This window comes from Myxocyprinus asiaticus, chromosome 1 (genome assembly GCF_019703515.2).
Source record: "Myxocyprinus asiaticus isolate MX2 ecotype Aquarium Trade chromosome 1, UBuf_Myxa_2, whole genome shotgun sequence".
Taxonomy (NCBI): domain Eukaryota; kingdom Metazoa; phylum Chordata; class Actinopteri; order Cypriniformes; family Catostomidae; genus Myxocyprinus; species Myxocyprinus asiaticus.
Genome location: NC_059344.1, coordinates 54,381,796 through 54,408,335, shown reverse-complemented (window position 1 = coordinate 54,408,335; position 26,540 = coordinate 54,381,796). Strand labels below are relative to the sequence as shown.

General features: G+C 36.6%; 1 protein-coding gene across 5 annotated transcripts in view; it reads right to left on the bottom strand.

Moving 5' to 3' along the window:
• The window catches only part of LOC127434567 (protein phosphatase 3 catalytic subunit alpha-like), a 150,640-nt gene that overhangs the window by 40,688 nt on the left and 83,412 nt on the right, over window positions 1-26,540 (bottom strand). For all 5 annotated transcript variants that reach the window (XM_051687421.1, XM_051687505.1, XM_051687583.1 and 2 more), the window contains 3 exons: window positions 7,646-7,770; window positions 7,301-7,412; window positions 6,696-6,841 (listed from right to left, as the gene is read on the bottom strand). In XM_051687421.1, coding sequence (XP_051543381.1) covers window positions 6,696-6,841; window positions 7,301-7,412; window positions 7,646-7,770 — 383 coding nt within the window. The remainder of the gene's footprint in view (window positions 1-6,695; window positions 6,842-7,300; window positions 7,413-7,645; window positions 7,771-26,540) is intronic.

The window sequence follows — 26,540 nt, the reverse complement described above, 5'->3', positions numbered from 1 at the left end:
ATCAATCCCAGAACAACAGCAAAGGACCTTGTGAAGATGCTGGAGGAAACAGGTAGACAAGTATCTACTGTATATCCACAGTAAAACGAGAACTATATCAACATAACCTAAAAGGCTGCTCAGCAAGGAAGAAGCCAATGCCCCAAAACCGCTATAAAAATGCCAGACAACAGTTTGCAAGTGCACATGGGGACAAAGATCTTACTTTTTAGAGAAATGTCCTCTAGTCTGATGTAACAAAAATGTAACTGTTTGGCCATAATGTCCATCGTTATGTTTGGAGGAAAAAGCGTGAGGCTTGCAAGCCAAAGAACACCATCCCAACCGTGAAGCATGGGGGTGGCAGCATCATGTTGTGGGGGTGCTTTGCTGTAGGAGGGACTGGTACACGTCACAAAATAGATGGCATCATGAGGAAGGAAAATTATTTGGATTTATTGAAGCAAAATCTCAAGACATCAGCCAGGAATTTAAAGCTCAGTCGCAAATGGGTCTTCCAAATGGACAATGACCCCAAGCATACCTCCAAAGCTGTGGCAAAATGGCAAATTTTAAATTATATTTTCCATAAAAATCTGTCTATCAAAGTTGTGTCCTCACTTTACGTCAACTCTGTCAGATTGTTTTATAATCCTGAATAAATCAGATAATGTCATGGTTGTCTATATCTCTGAGTTCCCCTTTCCCACTTCCTGCTCATGGTGGATGCAACAGTAGGACACATGGTCTAGAAAGTTTTATATTTTTTTATATTTTATACAAAAAATATTTAAATCTCTGCGGTCACAGCTTAACATGTCAACACTGTCATTCCTATTATGATAATTTCTGTTAGAATTGTGGGATAAATTTTGGTATTTTAGTTTAGGTTATAGAGGAAGCTTCAACTGAGGAAAAAAACAAAATGGCTCCAGAGTACAACACAGGGATAAGGTGGAAAAATATTACATTTTGTCAACTCCATCAGAATTTCAGAATATTATGAAAACAGGAAACAAATGTTAGAATGCATTTGAACACTTAAAGGAATAGTTCCCACAAATGAAAATTCTCTCATTATTCACTTACCCTGATGCCATCCCAGATGTGTATGACTGTCATTCTTCAGCAGAACACAAATGAAGATTTTTAGAAGATAGAGATTTGTCAGGTCCTTATAATGCAAGTAAAGGTGCCAGCACTTTGATGGTCCAAAAGTCACATTTAGGCAGCATAAAAGTAACCCACACAACTCCAGTCGATCAATGAATGTCTTCTGAAGCGAATCAATAGATTTATGTAAGAAACAAGTCGATAATTAAAACGTTTTTAACTTTAAATCGGCGCTTCAGTCCAGGGCTCTGATGCGGTTTAAAATGGCAATGGCAATGGTTGATCGTTCTTCTGTTGTAAATAAGCGCTGCTTCCGAATTCACGCAACAGCTGCGTGATGCGTCAACTGCTGGCAAGAAGTGCTTTTTAAAAGTTAATAACTTTTAATAATCTATTTTTTTCTACACAAACGTATGAATTTGCTTCAGAAGACATTCATTGATCTACTGGAGTTGCATGGATTACTTTTATGCTGCCCAAATGTGACTTTTGGCACCCGTTTACTTGCATTATAAGGACCTGACAGAGCTCTTTCTTCTTCTAAAAATCTTTATTTGTGTTCTGCTGAAGAAAGACAGTCATACACATCTTGGATGGCATCAAGGTAAGTGAATAATGAGAGAATTTTCATTTTTGGGTGAACTATTCCTTTAACTCCTTTACTGAATATTTTTATTAGATAATTCAAGACTTTTCACTCTTGTTGGATGGATCAAATTAAAACAGCATGCTTTTTAGTTTGTCTGACTGAGTTGACACAAATTACAGTAAAGATGTAAGTTATGAAGTGAATAAATATCAATTTTCAGAAAAAAGCCTTTTTATAAAAACCTGTTCCCTTATATGGTTCGTTAGCTGAGACCTTTTTCTACAAATATATCCATTTCAAATTAATTTACCAATAAAAACTCAGATTTTAAACATGTTTTGTCCCTTATTTCAAGAATCAATGAGCTAACTCTCTGCCAGATGGAACTATTCAGGCCTGTACCTTTATGGCAATGTTAGCTAAGGTCTCATAAAGTGAATGTTTTTCTATAAGTGTTACGTCCTTTTGGATAAAAGCTCAGACATCTAATAAAGACTCTACTGCATTTAAAAGAATGTAGATAAACTATGTGCGCCATCTAAATCGCTCTCTAGATTAAAACCAAACTGAATTAAGAGCTCTGTGTGGATGATAAGAGCTGAATTGGTAAAAGACTTCTCCCTAATCATCAGTGCCTTTGATCTCAGTCATGATAAAAGCATGGCTTTGATTAAATCACATCATATTTTCGTAAATCTTTTCTAATAGATTGTTTTTTCCACTTAGCCAAAGAGTGAGAAAGAAAAGGTGAAAGCAGTTTTGCTCCCACATATGCTATAGTACGGAAGCCCTGAACCGCACTGTGAAAAATAATTTTTCACAAGGTGAAATTTTTTTTTTAGGTGTCTTTGTGACTTCCTGAGCGTTATATATGAGCCTACAAATTTTTTTTGGTGCCAGATGGGCTGATTTGAATATTTCTGTAACTGCTGATCTCCTGGGATTTTCACTCACAAAAGTCTCTATAATTCACTCTGAATGGTGCCAAAAACAAAAACATCCAGTGAGCGGCAGTTCTGCGAATGGAAATGCCTTGTTGATGAGAGAGATCAACAGAGAATGGCCAGACTGGTTCGAACTGACAAAGTCTACAGTAACTCAGATAACCGCTCTGTACAATTGCGGTGAGAAGATTATCATCTCAGAATGCTTTTCTGAGATGTGGGTTGGTGCTGTTTTGGCAGCACGAGGGGGACCTACACAATATTAGGCAGGTGGTTTTAATGTTGTGGCTGATCGGTGTAATGTTAATAATGTTGCCTTCTAAGGTCCCGTGTTTTGGCCAAAAGCCCCAGTCACACTACACACCATTTCAAAAGCATCCAAACGCAGGAAACCCATGTGAAGAAATATCACTTTTTGCAGTGGATGAAAGATAAAGTTTGGGGAGCTCTGACCTGCGAATATGTATGACAAGAGGATGTGCGACCAATAGAATATCGATACATCACACACTGACCTCTTGGCTAAATACAAAGAATACATATTTCAAAGCTGCATGTTACTGCAGGAAGTGAGAAGTTATCTGTGATGTATTATTTACTATTTTTTTGCTCAAATCTGATTTTTTTGTTAGGTTGTTCACATGACATTTTAACTGTAGGCCATATCAGACACTGGTCTGAACAGCTGACACTCCTAAACTGACCCGCATGCGTGTAGCACACCTTGAGCATACGTATAACAAACTCTGGCATGTTCATCATTATAGTATGAATAATGAATTAAATTATAATTAAAAATGTAATTATCGGGGGCCTGGGTAGCTCAGCGAGTATTGACGCTGACTACCACCCCTGGAGTCACAAGCTCGAATCCAGGGTGTGCTGAGTGACTCCAGCCAGGTCTCCTAAGCAACCATATTGGCCCGGTTGCTAGGGAGGGTAGAGTCACATGGGGTAACCTCCTCGTGGTCACGATTAGTGGTTCTCGCTCTCAATGGGGCGCGTGGTAAGTTGTGCGTGGATCGCAGAGAGTAGCATGAGCCTCCACATACTGGGAGTCTCCGCGGTGTCATGCACAACAAGCCACGTAATAAGATGCACGGATTGACGATCTCAGAAGCGGAGGCAACTGGGACTTGTCCTCCACCACCCGGATTGAGGTGAGTAACCATGCCACCACGAGAACCTATTAAGTAGTGGGAACTGAACATTCCAAATTGGGAGAAAAAATAAATAAATTATCAGTTTTTAATGCAGATAGGACACATGCCTATCTGATAATATGTCCATGAGTGATAGAGAAAGACCATTGATGGATAAGGTATTTTTATGTAGTCATTTGCCTTCGTAAGGTGGAATTTAAATAATCATCGAAGTTCAAGTGTGATATTACCTACGAGCGAAACACACCATAAAATTGAAAAACAGCAGGGAAAACGGCCTTACATACAGTTGTGCTCAAAAGTTTGCATACCCTTGGAGAATTGGTAATATATGTACCATTTTTACAGAAAACATGAGTGAGCAGGCAAAACACATTTCTTTTATTTCTTATGGGATTCATATTCAACTGTAGGTTATAACAGAATGGCACAATCGTAAAATAAAACATGGCAACAAAGATAAAAATGAAATGACCCCTGTTCAATAGTCTGCATACCATTAGTTCTTAATACTGAGTATTGCCCCCTTTAGCATCAATGACAGTGTGCAGTCTCTTGTAATAGCTGTCTATGAGGCCCCAAATTCTTGCAGGTGGTATAGCTGCCCATTCGTCTTAGCAAAATGCCTCCAGGTCATGCAAAGTCTTTGGTTGTCTAGCATGAACCGCATGTTTGAGATCTCCCCAGAGTGGCTCGATGATATTAAGGTCAGGAGACTGTGATGACCACTCCAGAACCTTCACCTTTTTCTGCTGTGACCACTGGAGGGTCAACTTGGCCTTGTGCTTAGGATCACTGTCGTGCTGGAAAGTCCAAAAGTGTCCCATGCGCAGCTTTCGTGCAGAAGAATGCAAATTGTCTGCCAGTATTTTCTGATAACATGCTGCATTCATTTTGCCATCAATTTTCACAAGATTCCCCGTGCCTTTAGAGCTCACACACCCCCAAAACATTAGTGAGCCACCACCATGCTTCACAGTGGGGATGGTATTCTTTTCACTATAGGCTTTGTTGACCCCGCTCCAAACATAGCGCTTATGGTAGTGACAATAAAGCTCTATTTTTGGTCTCGTCACTCCAAATTACAATGTGCCAGAAGCTGTGAGGTGTGTCAAGGTGTTGTTGGGCATATTGTAATTGGGCTTTTTTGTGGCATTGGCACAGTAAAAGTTTCTTTCTGGCAACTCGACCATGCAGCTCATTTTTGTTCAAGTATCGTCGTATTGTGCTCCTTGAAACAATCACACTGTCTTTTTCCAGAGTAGCCTGTATTTCTCCTGAGGTTACCTGTGGGTTTTTCTTTATATCCCGAACAATTCTTCTGGCAGTTGAGGCTGAAATCTTTCTTGGTCTACCTGACCTTGGCTTGGTATCAAGAGATCCCTGAATTTTCCACTTCTTAATAAGTGATTGAACAGAACTGACTGGCATTTTCAAGGCTTTGGATATCTTTTTATATCCTTTTCCATCTTTATAAAGTTCCATTACCTTGTTACGCAGGTCTTTTGACAGTTCTTTTCTGCTCCCCATGGCTCAGTATCTAGCCTGCTCAGTGCATCCACGTGAGAGCTAACAAACTCATTGACTATTTATACACAGACACTAATTGCAATTTAAAAAGCCAAAGGTGTGGGAAATTAACCTTTAATTGCCATTTAAACCTGTGTGTGTCACCTTGTGTGTCTGCAACAAGGCCAAACATTCAAGGGTATGTAAACTATTGATCAGGGCCATTTGGGTGATTTCTGTTATCATTATGATTTAAAAAGGAGCCAAACAACTAAGTGATAATAAATGGCTTCATATGATCACTATCCTTAAATAAAAGACAGTTTTTTTGCATGATCAGTCATATTTTCAAAATCAATGCCAAAATTTCACAATTTCTGCCAGGGTAAGCAAACTTTTGAGCACAACTGTGTATGTAAGGTAAGAAGAGTTATCTTTATTTATTTAATATTTCCACTGACTGGCTTGCATTTGTATTTTGATACAGTTTGAGGAACATAGAAACTGTGATTTCTGAGAAAGTGACACAAGCAAAGAGCGCCTACGTTTCATACACATATTTAACGTGCAATCCAAACGAATTGCTGAACCCAACCGTTGAAGCCTATACTTTTATTTTCTTTCCTTAAAAAGAAACTGAATGCATTAACTAGACAGATATGACTCGCAATTAAAAGTTTTAAATGTAACAGGCATATATACACTGGAAATCAAATGTGCAAATGACGAATGTTGAGGTAGATTCATGTAAAAATCTGATTAAATCTGACCTGGCTGTTCACACCGAAGACATATTGGAAAAAAATTGGATACGTATCTGATTTATTTCCACATATGAAAGTGGCCCAGATCGGATTTGAAAATGTCAGATACAAAACGGTTTTGGCTGTTCACACGAACATCCAATTAACAGATCTGTCACATGTGAGTGAAAAAATCAGATTAGCCTTAGAAGCCAGCTGTTATGTAGACAGTAGACATCAAAGCAACTCACTAGGTTTTGGAACTGAGCTGGAGTTTTTTTTTCTTCGTCTGGATAAATCAATTTTGGTTCTCATTTGTGTTTTGACAAGTATTCACTACTAACTGGAAGACTTTGTGGAATACAATGCTTTCAAAAAAAGTCCTTGTTCAATGAGAACACTGATTGTTCTGGCTTGGAACTGACCATGTGTTAAGGTCATTTTCTTGAGAGTGACTACATTTACAGTCTCTTTTGTTCCTGCAGTCTCTTTTTGGTAATTAAAAAGATCACTTTATTTTAAAACAATAAACACAATTAATAGAGACAATTCACACATACAATAACAATTGGTGTTTAAAATTACCCTATATGACCATAGACGGGTGAAATAACAAATCAAAGGTTCGTATGACACTGCTCTGTAATATACATACTTTCCTGATGTCGTCGAGGTTTGTGATTTCAGGCGACAATCCTCCATGCACACACAGGAACTGCTGGTTCATGAGCGCTGCCAGAGGAAGGCAGTCAAAGGCATCCATACATGCATCATACACCCGCTCCGAATACTTAATTCTACCTGTCGGGGATGGAGGAACACGACCAATTGAGAGGCAGGGAAAAGTAAATGACCACCAGCCAAACCAAACATCAACACACATGCTCACTCTCACTTATACACAGTCCAGTGTGCTAGCTAGAGGCGGAAAGTCTTAAAAAGGTCATCCAAACACTTCAACAGCTTTAATTTAGGGTGGAGGCTTTTCCATCCCTAATCCAAGAGCAATAGTTCTGACATGTGTAAACATTAAGTGAAGCCAATAAAATTTCTGACATCAAATACTGAGCCAGGAAGTGGCTTTAGTTCTAACTAGAAATGTCAGAAAAAAATGTGGTAGTATGAAAAATGATCTGTGACCAGAACAGGCCCAGTTTATTTTTCTATAGATGACAGTTTACTTTAACATGAATGTCTGGCAAAACGCAACAGTTTTATGTGTTACGGTTAATTGATCATGTGGGTGGCAAGCATACTTACATTCCTGTTTAAAAGTGAAATATTCTGTTAAATGTCTACATTCGTGGTTCCCGCGGAGCAAAAACAGCGTTTTGGGGTAAAGGATTTTTAAGGCCCACAGGTACAGCACACACTGTGGACACAAAAGTAAGATTAACACAGAGGGATTAGACTGAATGTACTGTTTGAATACTTAGTGTGCATGTAACTCTTCTTGAATGAGTCCATTTACAACAAAAGCAGATTAAAATTTTTTAAAACAAAACATTTTTGATTTTAGGTCAATGTTTTTAAACTATCAAAAGAATAAGTTGAGAGAAAAAAAAAAGTTTATTATTAAGCTCTAAGCCAATAGCAGTGACTTACTTCAATACTGAAATATCCTCTGTCAACATAATCACCCAGGAAAAGGTACCGTGTGCTGGCTGGAGACCCTCCTACTTCAAAGAGCTTCATCAAGTCAAAGAACTGCCCGTGGATGTCTCCACACACTAGATAAAAGAAACAAAATACAGTTTTTCTATGTGCATTTCTAAATAGCATCGTCATGATTTTTACACTGCAAAAATCATTTTTAATCAGTATTTTTGTCTTGTTTTCCAGTAAAAATATCTAAACATCTTTAAACGTGATACATTTACTTGAGAGGAAAAATTGTGCAAAAATATAAGACTTGTTTTCAAAAAATATGCTGTATGTTGAATTATAATTTTCCTACTATATTGGTATATATATATATATATATATATATATATATATATATTTTTTTTTTTTTTTTCTTGTTTTAAGCACAATCCACACTAAAATTAGATTAATGCTTAAACAAAATACAAAAAATAATAAATTTCACAGTGATAAAAAATAAATAAATAAAATTCAAGATATATCCTTTTATGAAGACTTAAAATCTTGAAATTTTGCTTCTCTAGTAAAATTATCTGGTTTTAACGATGTTTAGATGTTTTTACTGGAAAGGAAGACAAAAATACTGTATGCAGTTATTTCATAGTCACTACCATTATCCAAATCCTCAAAATAAACGTACAATTACAAATCATAAGCATTACCACAATCAAATTAGTAATTTAAACAGCTAAAACAACATAATACAGAATTGTGCACAATACCCCCCATACATACAAAACATGTACACTAGGGATGGTAATTTTGAGTATTTTTGTAGTTGAGTACTCAAACACAGGGCCGTTTCTAGGCATAGGTGAATCAGGTCGCCTAGAGCCACCAGTTGTGGGGGGTGTGGTGTCAAATCGGAAGCCACCCCCAAATCATGAACCCCGCCGCCCGCGCTGGCAGTCTCGGGAGTGCCAGTCATATGGTCGCCACGCTAATCCACCACCATGCTAGTCCACCGCCGCGCACCCCAACCCCCCAATCCAACAATCACGATCTCATGTAGGGCACCGAAACTGTCAAAAAAGGCACTGCTCGAACACATAAGAAAATGAGTAATCGATTATTTGAAATGTAGAATTTAAGTTCAACCATTGATGCTATTTGTGTTATGCAAAAATTTTGTATTATGCATGAACAACATCTAGATAAAAAAAAATGACAAAATTTTTTTTTTTTCACTCAAACATAGAAACATATATTTCACGTCTCCTGAAGTGATACAATCACTAAATAATATCAGAATTTTCTTCTGGGTGAACTATTCCTTTAACAATGTCATGTACGCTCAGTGCCAACCAATGCATTTACTGTAAAGGAAAGATTTAAGATGAGAGAAGCAGTTTCATTGTTGCCCATGGCAGGCAAACGCACAAAGGAAAATCAAAATGTGATTTTCGAGTAGTGCTTTTAATAGTTGGATATTAAAAGCTGAACGAGTACTCGATTAGTTGATTACTCATGCACATCCCTACTGTGCACCTTGCTGCACATTTTCATTATGTTTTAAAAGGCACAGGAGTAGAAGTCTTGCTTTTGCCCAACAGTGCTGCAGGCTTTTCGAATAAAATGTGTCACCTGGCCTCTTGTTTTATGAATAATATATAAATCTGTACTGTGTGGATTGAAAGAAAGTGTAAAAAACAATGTGTGCTGGCCCCTGGTCATATATCCTGTAATGTAGTTATTGACATACTAACAGAGCAGGAGGAGAGGTGAGGGAGGCTTGCTGGTGTGAGCTCTGGATGAAAAGGAAGAGGAAAGTTCAAATCCCTCTTGGGGAAGTCTCTTTGACCACTGCTTCTCTGCCCTCAAGCATGGCAATAAAACCCCCAGCTCATCCAGGAGTGTCTCTCTCACTCTCTGTGTGCCTGAACTCATCCATCCATCCATCCATCCATCCGAAACAGGGAATATATTTTTTTTTACCAAATGAGTGAAAAAGCAAATAATAATAAAAAAATAAAAAAAATTATTTGTGCAATTTGCACTCTTGCAATAGGTTCTTAAAGGTGAAGTGTGCCATTTCTGTGACACAAGGTTTCCCTAACTTTCCCCTTGTCTGCAACTGGTCGATCAACCAGATAGTCCCACCCCAAACTCACGGCAGTCGTTGAGCCAACCAACTAACAACTAACCTCTAGCTGTCTCTGCATATTAAGCTGGGATAATAAAAAATACAGTTTATGTGGCATTTTATGAGCTTTATGGAATCTTTAGCTATATTATACATAAAATAGGAATGCAATCCTACAGTTTTGCTTTGTCAATAGAACATTTATATAAATTTGTCCATTGATATTCATCATGCTCACATACATCTTGCATTCTAACTGTATTGTTTACATCCTCACACACAGGCTTAATGTAAACATAAAATTTTTTGATTATATAAAACAGATCACAATACTATTACATGCAATTGGTGTTTAAATCCAATTCTGGTGACTCAATGGACAGATTTGCGTAATCCTGACTGCAATATTTGTTGAAATGTTTGATTTCTAAGCAAGCTTTCCAGGTGTTTCTCTAAAGGAATAGTTCACCTGAAAATCAAAATTCTACCATTATTTACTCAATATGATTATTTACTTCAAATCTTTATACTGTTATTTTTCTGTGTAACGCAAAAGTTACTTTTTTGGAAGAATCTTTATGCTATTGCTATACATCAACATTTCGTAGTGATCATGGATGTTAAACTCCAATAATGACAATAACAATAACAATATAGTAGTCCAAAGTATAGTTCAAAGTCTTCCAAAGCTATTCAATCACTTATTATGAGGAACATCAATGACATTGATGTGCCGAGCTTTGGAATATCAGTGATAAGCAGATTAAATTTCAGTATGTTCTTCACATAAATTACACATATACAGGTCACTTATATGATGTTTATGGTGCTTTTAAGTGCATTTTGTTTTTTGTCCTTTTTGAAGCTTGACAGTTAGGGTTACTATGAACCAGGGACTAAAAACAGTTCAAGGAATGAAAAATACAACTGAAAATGAACAACATATTTTGCAGGATGTAACCAAAAACAGGAACGAAATCCCTTTAAATTGTCCCGGAGTGAAAACATAATTTTTAAATATTGGTAACCGGTTAATTTTGTTCTGATAATTTTTTCATGAAACCAAACACCAAAGGATTTATCACAGTAAATTTTCAGAATTACACCACTTCCTGTTGCCAGAAAAAAAATGAGGCTTCTCTCTTTTAGAAGAATACAAGCGTGCGCTTTGATTCTGAAGGACACCACTAGTTTAAAAATCAATGTTAAATAAAATAAAAATAATTCGGCTCGCAAAAGGTGACGTTTGGTTTAAACGTGCAGTGTGTGCATGCAGGAAAGACAGATTTAGTCTATTAGCTGATTTTAGGTGGCCAAACAATTATTTTAAATATCTGAACTATTTTTGGGGATATATTTAATATTAAGAATACATTTATTAAAAGGATGCTACTTGTATACTATACGATTTCTATCCTGAAAATTCCCCCACATCGGAAAAAATTGCTTATTTTTGCTTATTTTGGGTGAGGTAAGTTCCCAATTTTGCTTTTCCAAAACAGGTGCCTTGTTTCTCTTGTGAGATCTGGTATTTCACACACCTGTAGCACAGAATACTATCATTTAAAAATAAATTTTATTTTGTTCAAATCGGTAACCATTTAGAAAGGAGGTTGCAGAATGCCGGAACCTGAATGGAAAAAAATACTGTTTCAGCTCAGAATGAACCAAAATTAATAACATTTAGTTTTTAGTGTCTGTTTCATTGTAAGTCAAGATCTGCATAAACATTTTTCAAAAATTGAAAAATTATCAGCATACGGGTTTCAAATAAGACGAGGGTAAGTGAATAATTCGAATTGTTTATTTTGGAGTGAACAATTCCTTATATAATATCAATATCAATCCAATTTTGTTGGTAATCACTTAAACCTCTAAAACTACATGTGTAATATGTACAGTATATCTAGTCTAGACAATAGAATGACAGTGAGCAGCAGCACAGTGTTGTGAATGACGTAACATATTGTCATGCAGAGACACTGAGATGTAATTTCTCCATGGTGACAGAGCAGAACTCTGGGTTCTGTTACAGTGTCAATTTGGGATGCAAATGCTATTTAGAAAACAGTTTTTGCCCTTCATTCAGTCAATCAGTATTTTCACTCGTCTTGTCAAAGTGTCCGTATCACATTACCAGATTTCTGTCTCCCGCTACGGGTTCTCTCTTTTGATTACACAACTGCCAATGCTTAAATCGCTTTGTTTGCATGTCAATTCAGCAGCAATATTAGTCATTCCTTCTTTATTTCTTATTCATAGGAATGTAATGAATTCTATAAAGAGAGCTTCCTCAATTACGCCAAATGTCATTTGCTTGAGCATGTAAATTCATGACTCATTGCATTTGACGTATTTTGCGCAACTGCAATCTGATGGGAGTTTTTTTCTTGGCAATTCATACAAACAGTTATATATTTTCATGATATTGCATGCACAAAGATTACATTCTCTAAGGCTACATTCACAAAATTGGTGATGGTGATCGACAACCGAACTTACTAACAGATGGACTCTCAAATTGTCCTGTTCATACAGCTTACATGAGCGGTTCTTTAACTGTCTGTACGAGTATATAATTGAAGTTAAGCTTCTTTTCTATTCTTGTGACAGAATAACGCCTGTAACCATAGTGACAGTGACTAAAGTAAATATCAAAGATCAAGTCTTATCACAATTAACACAACATTAATTAAAAAAATGAGTAAAATCGAGGCGCAAGATCATCTTTCAAATGTTATTTAAATGACAGCAGCCTCCTATGCGTTTCTAATTGCTTTTGCTGAGTAAATTGCTGCTTTTGCAAGTAAAAATATTTAAATATTCTTAAACAAGACACATTTGAGAAGCAAACCAACATAAGATACTAAGTCTTGTTTTCAGATTTTTTTTATGCTCAAAACGATTTGCCTATGGTTTAAGAACAGTAAACCAACTCAAAGTGACACAAGGCATCATGCGACACCTCTAATTGGAATAACCAATCGGGTTACACTTACCAACTGTTCCTATCATAATTTATTTCCACTACAACCGTAATACTGTAATTTTGACATGATTGTCAGAATCAGTGGATCCAGCACAGATCCTGAGATCAGAAGATTAACTGACACACTTTGGCAGATACATTGTGATCTGATTTTATAGAAATTCCTCTTTCGATTTCCAGGCAACTGTACTATTACCCAGTGCAGACAGAGGGGGATGAGATATCCACATTAGTCTGGTTTTAAATCAAATAAATGGCATTGCAGGGTAGGGCTGGGCGATATCACGATATATGGCAATGATATAAAGTGTCAATCGATAGAGATTTTGCTATATCGTGAATATCGTGATATGTAAATATCCATCTGCGCAGCGTGGCCGTATCTATCAGTGGTCAGGGCTTAACATGAGACTGAGAGAATTTAAGAAACATGGACAGGGTTTTTATGCCATTAAAAAAATTTCGGCGGCCGCCCAAGCAAATTTAATAACATTCATCTTGTGTTCGGCGCTTCATAACGCATCCGACATGCTCGTCTGCGTTTCATGTGAGTGTCGCGCGCTCTCTCTATCTCTGTCCGTTCTATCTGCACAGTACGGGACGACTCCCAAAGAAGTCAAGAAAATGGAGTGGAGCTTGTTATTAAACCAGGTGCGACATCTGTGTTGTGAGTTCACAAAAGCCAACAGAGAGCAGAAAAATTGTATCTGTAAAGTGCAAACTGTGTCGCACAACGATAATCACTCACAATACAAGCAATTTGTTTTACCTCCTTAAAAATGAAGCATGCAAAATAATATTATGAAAGCCAAAAGATGCACTCAGCTTTAATTTTTTAATTACATTTTATTTGTTTATGGCAAAATGTGTTTATATTTATTTAATATTTATTTTCTGCAAGAAGTGTTTTCATAATTTTGGATATTTTATGCAAGAACTATTTATTTTCGTTCTATTTTTTTATGCATTATTTTCTTTGTTGCATTGCTTTGGGAAGGTCTTGAGTTTCTTGAGGAAAGTTTATAAAAATAACAATATCGGTCAACAACAGACTGAAATGTGGCATAATGTGAAATTTAGCATTATGGTAAGAATGATTTAAAACCAAGTTGAGTGTTTGTTTGTTTTTACTTTGACTATTTGTCAAGTTCCAAATAAAGAGAAAATTATTAAAGTAGTAGTATTTGGAAGTTTAGGCATTCCAATATGGTTATTTAATATTTTAACCCATTTTTATTAATAATAAAAATAAAAGTACTATATTGTGATATATATCGTTATCGTAAAATCTAATTACTCATATCATGATATGAGATTTTGGTCATATAGCCCACCCCATTACAGGGAATCATAATATATAAATATTATAGCCTCAGCATGACCGCAACTTAATTCTCACCATTAATAATTGTGCTCAAATATTGCACAGTGTGAAATAGGCTATATGTGCTGCACTCAGTAAAGGGCAGCAGTAACCACGGGCCAGAACTGAGTCCTGTTGTTTCCTTTTCCTGGTATTCTGGTCAACTGCAAACACACTGATTTCAAACCTTTCAAGGCCCCTTTAAGATTGCTTTTCATTCAGACCTCATTGTGCAACAGATAACAGCTGGAATTGAGGCTACTCAATCATAGTCAAGTAGCAAAACACCTTGAGGAAATGTTTCTTCAAATTCTCAAAATTCAAATACACTACCATCAATGTGCCTTACCAGAAGGGTTGGAAACCAAAAGAGATTCTTTTCAGAACAGGTTACAATTTAATAAAAATACTGGAACCGAAAGATTTTCATGACTTTCGGTTCATTAACGGTTCTCTAACGAGCATTCTTTCAACAATGCAGACAAAACACCACGGTTAACCTCTTAACAACGGGTGGGTCAAAAATGACCCACTTGCATATTTAATTTAATTTAATATATGTTTAATGCATGTTTAAACTGTGTAAACAAATATTGACATCCAATATATCACTTGAAAGATCTGGGTCTCAAGATTTGATATTTTAAAGACATTTTGACGATCGCATAGATACAACAATAACATTTTATTAAACGTGTCAAGAGTGAAAATCAAAACACGGAAAATGAAACCGGAAGTTCTGACATTTATTGCCTTCCAGCCAAACACAGATGAGCACAATCCTCCAAACTTCGGTATGCTTTTCATTGCAAGAGTCCAGCAAATAAAATCTTTTGAGATTTTAGTCCAAAAATGTACAAATATGAAGAAATATCGATCAGTCTGTCTTTGTTCAGGTTTTACATATTCAACACAAGTTATCATTCATGTCCATTCTCTGCAAAATCTTGCACTCTGTGTTGTGTTTCAGTAGCTGCTTTTCATTGAATTTGCATTGGGAACAGGTGTGCTCCAGGCTTCACTGACAATGATCGAAGCCGGGGAGAGCGAGGCTCCCCGGCTTGAGGCACTGGCTAAAGACCCTGGGTGAATGGCACAGCAAAAGCTCTGAAAAATGACAAAGTCAGTTTGCATTTGTATGGGGAAAAAATGAACAGAAGCATCTTTATTGTATGTAAAAGTTCATTTCCATTGCAACATTTCAAATTGCAATGTTCTTTTCACATTGTTTATAAAATGCATAAATATTTATGGAATGCATTATTATATATTCCCAAATAATAAAAAAAATATATATATCTTCATGTATATTTTGGTTTGTGTGGTATTTTTTTTACATTGAAATATAAACAAATTGGCTGTGTCTTGTTTCGAAGGCTGCATGCTCGGTAGGACGCGTCCTTTGAAGGCTACAGTATACCGAGCGTCCTCCTTTAAACAAGTCTCGTTTAAACGAGTCGGCCTTCGTAGGACAAACGGAAACGGAACGTAACATGGTTGCTATGACAGCACACCACTCTTTAACAAGCGTAAGCGCTTTGAGTGAGAAGCGAACAAAGTCCCTTTAGAATGTATGAGGTACATTTTAGGAGAGTTATAATGATGTAAAGAGAAAAGAAAATAGATTTTACAGGTGTACTTTTAGTCTAATACTTTATTTTAATTATACATATTATACACTCTGCACCCATCTACTGAGGTACTTCAACTTGAAAATTAACATTCCTTGCGTTTGAACATCATATTTACGGGCAAACTGGCATCGTCTTTTTTTAGACATTTCCGTTGAAGCAAAGAATTGTGGGTGTGAGCGCCCACGAAGGATACACCTTATGCATCCTCCGAATTCCCGTGAAAGAAGGTCGCATTGGAAGGCTGTATTCGAAGTGTACTGCTCGCTTTTATGAAATGAGACAGCCTCGTCGGTCACAAATGCGACCTCCGGAGGACACAGCCTTCCAAACGAGACACAGCCATTGTGTGTTTTGAACCACTTTGATAATTGGTTTATGGAGTTACTACAAGTGGTCTATTGGCGCCTCCAAGTGGCCTTTTATTGGAAGTACATTTACATAAATCATTATGGAACAAATTGTTTTGGTCATATTGAAAGCTGTGCAGAACTTCATCAGATATGTGGCTTTGTATTTGTTTTTTGGGTCACTGCGCATTTTCTTGCATATTTAAAAATAAAAATGTATAAATAATATTTGCGGTCACTATTCAAAATATTTAAATAGCTCTAACAAATGTTTTATACTACAATGATACATTTTTACTCTTGAATAACAAATGTCTTAGTGTCTACTTAAAAATGAGCCCAAGTTTGCGTTTGTAGACTAAAGGGTTCAAGAACTGGAAGAGTTTAACTTTGGGTATGTTGTTTTCAAGTTCATGCACAAAAAGAGGCCGGATGTTAAGAGGTTAAATACCCTGACAGTGTTTCCTGCACTAGTACTCAGATGACACTGCTGAATCTACAGCACAAAGCATACAGCATTACCAGTGTAGTCAGATTCCCAGAGAAATAACTCTTTTGAGCTGGTTCTTTTTAGTGAATCAAAAACAAACAGCATGACAGGTGTAGTCCAATTTCTGAACAAATAACTCCTATGAGCTGGTTCTTTTTAGTGAATCAAAAACCCATATGAATCAATCCAGACTGATCTCACAATGAAATCGGAAACAGTATGTTGACTTTTCTTTAGCTAAAATCAGTCAGTGCTTAACAAAATGTGAAACACAGCCCCAAGTGGCCAAAGCTGTAAGTGTTGTTGGGCACATGAGCACATGTAAGCTATATTTTCGAGGTGTACTGTAATGTCCACAGAGGGGCGCCAAAAGCGAGTTCTGAAGCAATTTGTTTTCAGCTGCACAGAATGTAATACAGTGAATAGGAATGCATGTATTATCAACTGTACCCCCCAATCTGTGAAACTACTCAATGGTTGTTCAAATAACAGCATGTAGTTAAAGATATACATTATGAGTTTTGTTGTGATAAGTGGCATTTTATAAAAATGAATAGATAAATGAATAAATGAATGTGGGAGAATGTTTCAGTATTTTTATTAAATATATAGATAGGACCAATTATTAGATTGCATTTGTGCTGCCTCTTTGCCGTATTGAAAAATTGAAGCAAATACACCTTTTGCAAGAATTGTATTACGTTTATATCTATATTGTTATACGTGTTCTGTTGAAATCTTAAATAATCTCATAATTTGGCAATACAATGCTAAAGGCAATAGATACAATAAGAATTCCATTTCTTATTTGCAAATTGTTAATGGAATTATTAAAGAAACTGAATCATTAAAAGGAATCAGAATTGTCAAATTCCTTTTAATTCCTATCCTAATGTTTCACTCTGGCTACAGGCTCTTCATCTATATATTTATTTTGTATGTGAAGTGGAACAAATAGGAAAAATGATTGGGGGGGGGAGAAAGTGAGAAAGAGAGCACACAAAAGACTTCAGCCATCCGCTCAGCATGACATATGCTGTCATTTGGATACAAATTGGTTCCTTGTTGAAGATTTACAAACTTTAATCTGCAAATTTATTTATCTACACACGAGCAGGTGTCTGTGTATGTGTGTTGCTTTTCTCTTGTGACCGGGAGAGTAGAGCAGTCAAATGTCTTTTAGAATCACCAATTAGCATCTGTTGAAGAGACTGCGGCAGGAAGCAATTAGGTAGACTTATGAGACCCCAGAGACAACACTCACTGGAGTGAATCTGCTTACCTCAGACATGCCGCCCGTAAACCTGCCCTTTAACAAAAGACTCTTTAAAAGAGGCCTGATGTCAGTAAATTGTGACTCACACATCTCTGAAGCAAATTCTGTGAAGTATAGTTATGGTAGAATTATCCTCAGGCAAATGATTTTTGTCATTTAAAATCAAGTTTGGTCATTTTTGAAAGGAGAAAGAGTTTAGATCATAAAGAATTAGGAAATATGAAATTTGTTTCTTTGGTTTGTAAGGCTGGCACCAGAATGTCTACAACCAAAAGGCGCCATTTCCGGTAAAAGTCAAAGAACTCTGTGAGAATCAACATCATAGAACTCTCTCACAAAAGCTGAAATCTACACCTGAATATCACCACGTGTGATAAAGTGCAAATCGCCTTTTGCTGAAATCTACACCTGAATATCACCACAGTGTGATAAATTGCAAATCACCTTCTCCCCTTCAACAGCTCTGGACCAACACAAAGACATAAGATTTATATGTAAAAAATATAACAAATAACATGAAAACAAAGAATGCAACTGTATGTGTTTGATATTATTTAAGAGGTCTCTGTGCGACTGGTATAGTGGTCTCTTTCCCATGTTGATAAAGCTAATGGTAACAAAGTTAAAAGGTCTTTGCCAAATACTGCATAATTCTGGAGGTGTCTCCCCCTCCTTGACCTACAATTGAAATTATCTCCTGTATGTTAACAAGGTTAAACCCCAGGAAGTCAAGAACCCATTCACCCCCAAATCCTCACTGTTCAAAGGATAATACCATTTGGTACACAATGTTTATTCTGTCTGGATATTTAAGGAAAGTTGGCATGAAGCTCTGGGAATCTGTATGCAGATCTCCCATGCTGTACCACTGCATGTAGTTTTGTCAGGTATGTTTCTTTGACTTGTCTTTTATTTTTAGTAATGCTTGTTTATTCTGATCATGTGAAATTGGCTTTGATTTGAATTTCTGCAACAATGTTTTATATCCTACCTGACAAATAAATTGTTATTATTTGATTTATTCTGAATTCCTCTGAAATCATTACTGGAGCTTTAACATAGGAGGAAGCCATTTAAAGACTCTCAGTTTGAATTTAAACCACTCAGGACAACCAGGTAGGACAACCACCTAGGACAGCCGGGTAGGATTTGAATTTCAATAGACCAGGGTAGACCATACTGGAGCTTTAATATAGGACAAACCACTCAGGACAACCGGGTAGGAGAAAGCCATTTAAAGACTCTGTCACTGCTCACCGCCCGTCGTTGCAAGTTGTATGTACGTGACTAAGCGGCAATATCGTCTGGTTATGAGAAAAGCCAAACCAGACGATATTAGTTAACCCTACAACCGCTGACTAAGAACGGAACTGGCTATCCATTTTCGGGAGGTTTACGTAATTTAATAACGGCCGGCATAAGTCTCCAAAGATCAAAAGGACAATGAATAGAAGAGGATTTAGAGTAATCAATAACCTAAAAATGTTAAATTAAAAGAATGATCAAAAATTAATCAGAGCTTAAATATAAATTAGAGGTCAACTTACAATTGGAGTCAGATTAATATAAAATTGGAGTCAGATAAAATGAATAACGGAATTAAATGTGTGAATTAACAATAATTGATTTACATCAGCGCTCAGAAAGACAGAACACGCAGAGACCTTCAAGGGCAATTTATTGAAGTTCCACTCCGGAACGGATATGAAAATTATTATCCATATATCCTTTTCTTTTTTTACAGGTTTATATGTATAATGACACAGTGGTTTTGCTTCAGGACACAGATTTTACATCAGACATAAAGTGGTGACCGAATACGGTACCAACATTTCTACAAATGTTTTACAATCATAAAAAAAAAATAAAAAAATAAATGGTAACACTTTACAATAAGGTTCCATTTGTTAACGTAATTTAATGCATTAGTTATCATGAACTAACAATGAACAATACATATTTTTACAGCATTAATTAATCTTTGTTAATATTAGTTAATAAAAATACAACTGTTCATTGTTAGATCATAGTACATTAACAAATGTTAACAAATACAACTTTTAATTTAAAAAATGTATTAGTATATGCTGAAATTAACATTATCCAAGATAATAAATGCTGTAAAAGTATTCTTCATTGTTAGTTCATGTTAACTATTACAAACAAATGGAAACTTTTTGTAAAGTGTTACCAAAAAATGAAACAAACAAACAAAACAAACAAACAAACAAAAAAACATATTCTTAAAATGCAATGTGAAAATTGTTAAATGTATTAGCCTAATATTACTATGAACTGCACAGGCCAAATGATATGCACTATTACTGATTGATTTTTTTTCCCTTCTTCTAAATGTCTCTCAACTTTTGATGATTTCACACTCTTGGCAGTCAATAATTTACTGCACAAAACATTTTGTGACTGGCATGAACCATGTTTATTCTCCTTGCAAGTGAACCTGTAGTTTTGTTCATTGTTTTTAAGGATGGGGTCATGTCAGCAACCTTTCCATTATATCATCTACCTATTAATTAACCTGAATTTGTGCCAAAATACAGTAAAGTTTGATTGGATGCACAGCCTTCAACAAAACAAAAGATACCAGAAGCGTTTTCTACTCCATTTTAAAAGCTGATCATTTATTTATTTTGCTATCCTTCCTATATACGTAAAATTCTATGGCTAGTTGCATTTTATTATTTGCATTTGGCTTTTTTTTTTTTCTCTTGTCAATGACCTGATCAGAACAGACCTGCAAATAAATTTTTGGGCAAAAGTCATACACTATTGTATTGTTGGTTCTTGGTTCAAAACAGTAATTATGATGGAACATCAGTCAAGGCAAATATCAGGCTACTTTAAAAATGTACTCTGTTGACAATCACTGATTATGACCCTAATCAACTGCATGGAAATTAGTTGTTTACTTCACGTATAATAATAATAATTCCTTACATTTATATAGTGCTTTTCTAGGCACTTTAGGCACTTTACATAGTATAGGGGGAATCTCTTACCAGTGTGCAGCATCCACCTGGATGATGCGACGGCAGTCATAGTGCAGCAGAACGCCCACCACACACCAGCTTTTGGTGGAGAGGAGAGCAGAGTGATGTAACAAATTCAGGGATGGAGATTATTAGGAGGCCATGATTGATAAGGGCCAATGGGGGGAATTTGGCCAGGACACCAGGGTTACACCCCTATTCTTTACAGAAAGTGCCCTGGGATTTTTAATGACCACAGAGTGTCAGGACCTCGGTTTAACATCTCATTCGAAAGATGATGCATTTTTACAGTATAGTGTCCCCGTCACTATGAGCACCCCCTGCCACCCTAATACCACTTCCAGCAGCAACCTTAGTTTTTCCCCAGGAGGTCTCCCATCCTGGTACTGGCCAGGCTCAACCCTGCTTAGCTTTTGTGGGTAACCAGGCGAGAACTGCAGGGTGATATGGCTGCTGACATGATTCAGGTCATTTCGTCATGCAAGTATACATTTTGATATCGTCATCCTCAAACACTTGACTTCAAACAGAACTACAATATACTGCAAGACCATAGCTTACATTACCTAATTCACTCTGCTTGATCTTTTAGCCAATAGCAGTCAAGCCAGCGGTTACCATCACCATGGAAACATCGCTTATCGGCATGGAAACAGCCAACCAATGAAGTTCACCTGAGCTGTGCAACTTTTGCATTGACTATAAAGCCCAAGGAGCTGTCATATTTTTATAATATCTCTATACTGCCATTTAAAAGGCTGTAATTCATTGTACAAATGCTTTATATAGGAACAATTATTTCTCTTGTATAAATGGGATCTTTAGTGCACAAATGGCTCATGAGTAAACTCACTAGCAAGACACACATTTACTGTTCACACACAGGCTGTATGAAAAAAAATCTATGCAATTGAGTTGTAAATGGGTCCTGACAGAGATATGGGCTACCACATAAAGATCAACTGTAATAGACAGCTATGGTCTTTTGACAAGAATATGTTTGAGTTGTGTCTCAGTCTTTATCTATCAGGGCTGTAATATCACACACACACCAATGTTTCACCTGGAGCTGTTTTGTCTGGTTTAAGGAAAGAAAAACTTCTATATAATGAAAGTGAATGGTGACTGAGGCTGTCAGTCCCTAACATTCTGCCTAACATCTCTCCTTTTGTGTTCCATGGAGAGAGAAAAAAGTAAGTCATACGGATCTGGAACATCATGAGGGTAAATTATGAAATAACTGTTCAGACATTTTTGGGTGAACTATCCCTTTATCCAAGAGAATAGAGCACAGCATGAAAGAAAGTGAAAGGGTGTAGAATAGGTACAAGAAACAGTAATACTGAGCGGTAAAACCACTCAGACAAGCTGTCGTAGTTTGGTAGTGAAATGCACATCTTGATGTGTAATACAAAGGGCTGCATGACAATGGTCAAAATGATAATCCCGATTATTTTGCCAAAAATTTTAATCCTGATCATCATTATTATTATTTATTTTTTTATTACAGGGCTGCACAATTTGAACAACAACAACAAAAAAATACTGTTGCCACTGCTTAGGTATAAATTCTTAAAAAAAAAAAAAAAAAAACAGAAAACGTTAGAGAGGTGCACGAACTTGAACCGGAGATTATTTAGCAGAGATGGACCACTTCTATTAAAATGAATGGGAGAAATTGGAACGCTCAACCAAGGAGCTCTAAGCACCCAACAGATATAGAAAGGAAGTCCCGCCTTACAGTTAATAGAGCCAGTTACCTTTTAGATACAGTCATCATCTGTCAATCAACTTTAGAATGCGCATGCGCATTAGCTATACAAGAGTAATATAAGGTAAAGAATCGCAATTTATGATTCCAGTATTGTCAGATTTTATTGCTGATTTGAAATATGTTCTTTGATCGTAATCTTGACCAACCGTTTTTGAGATTTTGGTCTTCCTCCATTCAAGTAGATAGGAGCTGCACTGGCATGACTGGAAATAGCCTCCCAAGAGTGTTCCAAAGATGGCCGAAAGTGGACTGACTTGCTAGAAAGACTTGACCGAACTCAGAGCACAGCTGTTCTGTATAACACACATAATCAGAGCACGAGATGGAATTAATGAATGTGCAGAGCACAGAACCACTCTGAGACCGATATAACACTGTATCATTATCCTCATGTGTGGTATAACACACTAAAGATCAGAGCAGCGCACATACGATACTCGTAAACATCTGCAGTTCTGTATTTCAGAGCTTGCTCGAAAGTGGAACAGTGATTGGTCAGTGGCAAACTTCTGGAGAGATTGTGATATGTCAGTTAAGGTGAAAATGGATTATGAAAGAGCTTTTGATTTAATATATCATCCGAAGACGCTAATGTTCCTTTCCTATAATGAAAATGAACAACAATTTGCAACTTCACCTGGCTGATAATTTCTGCTAGCTAACTAATACCATAGACGGTTATGCTAAATTACCTATGAGAGTCAGAAACCGTTGTGATGGTTAAAATATGATTAATTGTGAAGCCCTAGTAATACATATTGTCCAGTCAGAGTTAGGACCACACACTCACACACAGCGGGAGTCATGACCAGATCCTACATGAGATGAGAGAGTGGGAGTACATGAGAGGGAAGGTAAGAGATTGTTCTGACTGCACACCTATCAGCAGGCCAGAGTGCGAGTGAAACGCATTACACAACACACATCCACTTGCTAGCCTACATGAGGCCACTGCAGGGGCACATGCACACACACATATGTGGTACACTTTTCAAGAGCACAACTAAAACAAAACACACACATAAACATATGCACATAATTATTATTATTTATTTTTTTTTAGAAAAGTGACAACTAAAAACTACTGAAAAAAAAAATAATGAATGGTCCTTTTGACTGAATACTTATAGATTTTGAAAAGTCATGCAACTCGTAAGAAATGAAATGTACCAACAAAATTAAGAACATTTAAAAAAAATATTATTTAATTTACCGTTTTATTCGTTGCTTTAAAATCCAGACAATAAATTAGGTTTCTCCCTTTTTAATTGACCGTTATAAGTGGGGGGTCTGTGAGTGAAGGGGCCGCTGCCACCCCGGGCCCCCCCTATTGAACCGCCACTGGCTCCAGTATAAGCACTCATACTCATCGGAGGCTACAAAAAACATTTTGGAAATCTCAAGAGATCTTGCTTTGCTTTTACAACACACTGAACAGGCAAATCTATTTTGCATCTGCAAAAATAGAATGATAATTTCTGAAGCTTAAATGAGCCATATCAATATATATATATATATATATATATATATATATATATATATATATATATATATATATATATATATATATATATATATACACACAGGGTTGGACAGTAACGGAATACATGTAAAGGGATTACGTATTTAAAATACAAAATATAAGTAACTGTATTCCACTACAGTTACAATTTATATCATTGGTAATTAGAATACAGTTACATTCAAAAAGTATTTGGATTACTGACGAGATTACCTTGCATTTTATTGTCATTTGTTTCATTTAATATTTAGTCCTTTCAAATTGGAAAACATTTATACATATAAATGATGCGATCCAAAGTGCATTTGAACAGCAGTGAAACACTTTCTTATGATGTGTTACATTCATACGAGCAGACATAGTAGTAAGTTTGAATTAAGTTTGGAGCAGAAGAAATAGAAATAAACCTTGTGTAAACTGTCAGCTTTATGCTAAGCTAAAATGCTATTTCTAGCTATTTTACATGCACATGTTACCAGGCAAGACCATATTTTTTTATCAAGAAAATTCACGTTAGATCATAATTTCTATACATAATATATATATCTATATACACACACACACACACACACACACACTACCGGTCAAAAGTTTTGAAACACTTGACTGAAATGTTTCTCATGATCTTAAAAATCTTTTGATCTGAAGGTGTATGCTTAAATGTTTGAAATTAGTTTTGTAGACAAAAATATAATTGTGCCACCATATTAATTTATTTCATTATAAAATTTTATAAAAAAAATAAATAAAAAGTTTTGGAAATGGATGACTTGGACCGAATAATAAAGAAAAGCAGCCAATAAGTGCCCAACATAGATGGGAACTCCTTCAATACTGTTTAAAAAGCATCCCAGGGTAATACCTGAAGAAGTTGGTTGAGAAAATGTCAAGAGTACATACATGTCTGCAAATTCTAGGCAAAGGGCGACTACTTTGAAGATGCTAAAATATAACACAGTTTTGATTTATTTTGGATTTTGTTTAGTCACAACATAATTCCCATTTTTCCATTTATGTTATTTCATAGTTTTGATGACCTACTGTTATTCTTAAATATATATATAAAAAAAAATTAAAGAAAAAAAAAGAAAAAAAATGATAATAAAGAATGAGTAAGTGTTTCAACACTTTTGACTGGTAATGTGTATATATATACAGTGCATCTGGAAAGAATTCACAGCGCTTCACTTTTTCCACATTTTGTTATGTTACAGCCTTATTCCAAAATGGATGAAATTCATTATTTTCCTCAAAATTCTACAAACAATACCCCATAATGACAATGTGAAAGAGGTTTGTTTGAAATCTTTGCAAATTTATTAAAAAAAAAAAAAAAAATCACATGTACATAAGTATTCACAGCCTTTGCTCAATACTTTGTTGAAGCACCTTTGGCACCAATTACAGCCTCGAGTCTTTTTGAGTATGATGCTACAAGCTTGGCACACCTATTTTTGGGCAGTTTCTCCCATTCTTCTTTGCAGGACCTCTCAAGCTCCATCAGGTTGGATGGGAGGCATCGGTGCACAGCCATTTTTAGATCTCTCCAGAGATGTTCAATTGGGTTCAAGTCTGGGCTCTGGCTGGGCCACTCAAGGACATTCACAGAGTTGTCCCGGAGCCACTCCTTTATTATCTTGGCTGTGTGCTTAGGGTCGTTGTCCTGTTGGAAGATGAACCATCGCCCCAGTCTGAGGTCCAGAGCGCTCTGGAGCAGGTTTTCATCAAGGATGTCTCTGTACATTCCTGCATTCATCTTTCCCTCGATCCTGACTAGTCTCCCAGTTCCTGCCGCTGAAAAACATCCCCACAGCATGATGCTGCCACCATTATGCTTCACTGTAGGGATGGTATTGGCCAGGTGATGAGCGGTGCCTGGTTTCCTCCAGACATGACGCTTGCCATTCAGGCCAAAGAGTTCAATCTTTGTTTCATCAGACCAGAGAATTTTGTTTCTTATGGTCTGAGAGTCCTTCAGGTGCCTTTTGGCAAACTCCAGGCGGGCTGTCATGTGCCTTTTACTGAGGAGCGGCTTCTGTCTGGCCACTCTACCATACAGGCCTGATTGGTGGAGTGCTGCAGAGATGGTTGTTCTTCTGGAAGGTTCTCCTCTCTCCACAGAGAAATACTGGAGCTCTGTCAGAGTGACCATCAGGTTCTTGGTCACCTCCCTGACTAAGGCCCTTCTCCCCCGATTGCTCAGTTTGGCCGGGCGGCCAGCTCTAGGAAGAGTCCTGGTGGTTCCAAACTTCTTCCATTTACAGATGATGGAGGCCACTGTGCTCATTGGGACCTTCAATGCTGCAGAAATGTTTCTGTACCCTTCCCCAGATCTGTGCCTCGATACAATCCTGTCTCGGAGGTCAACAG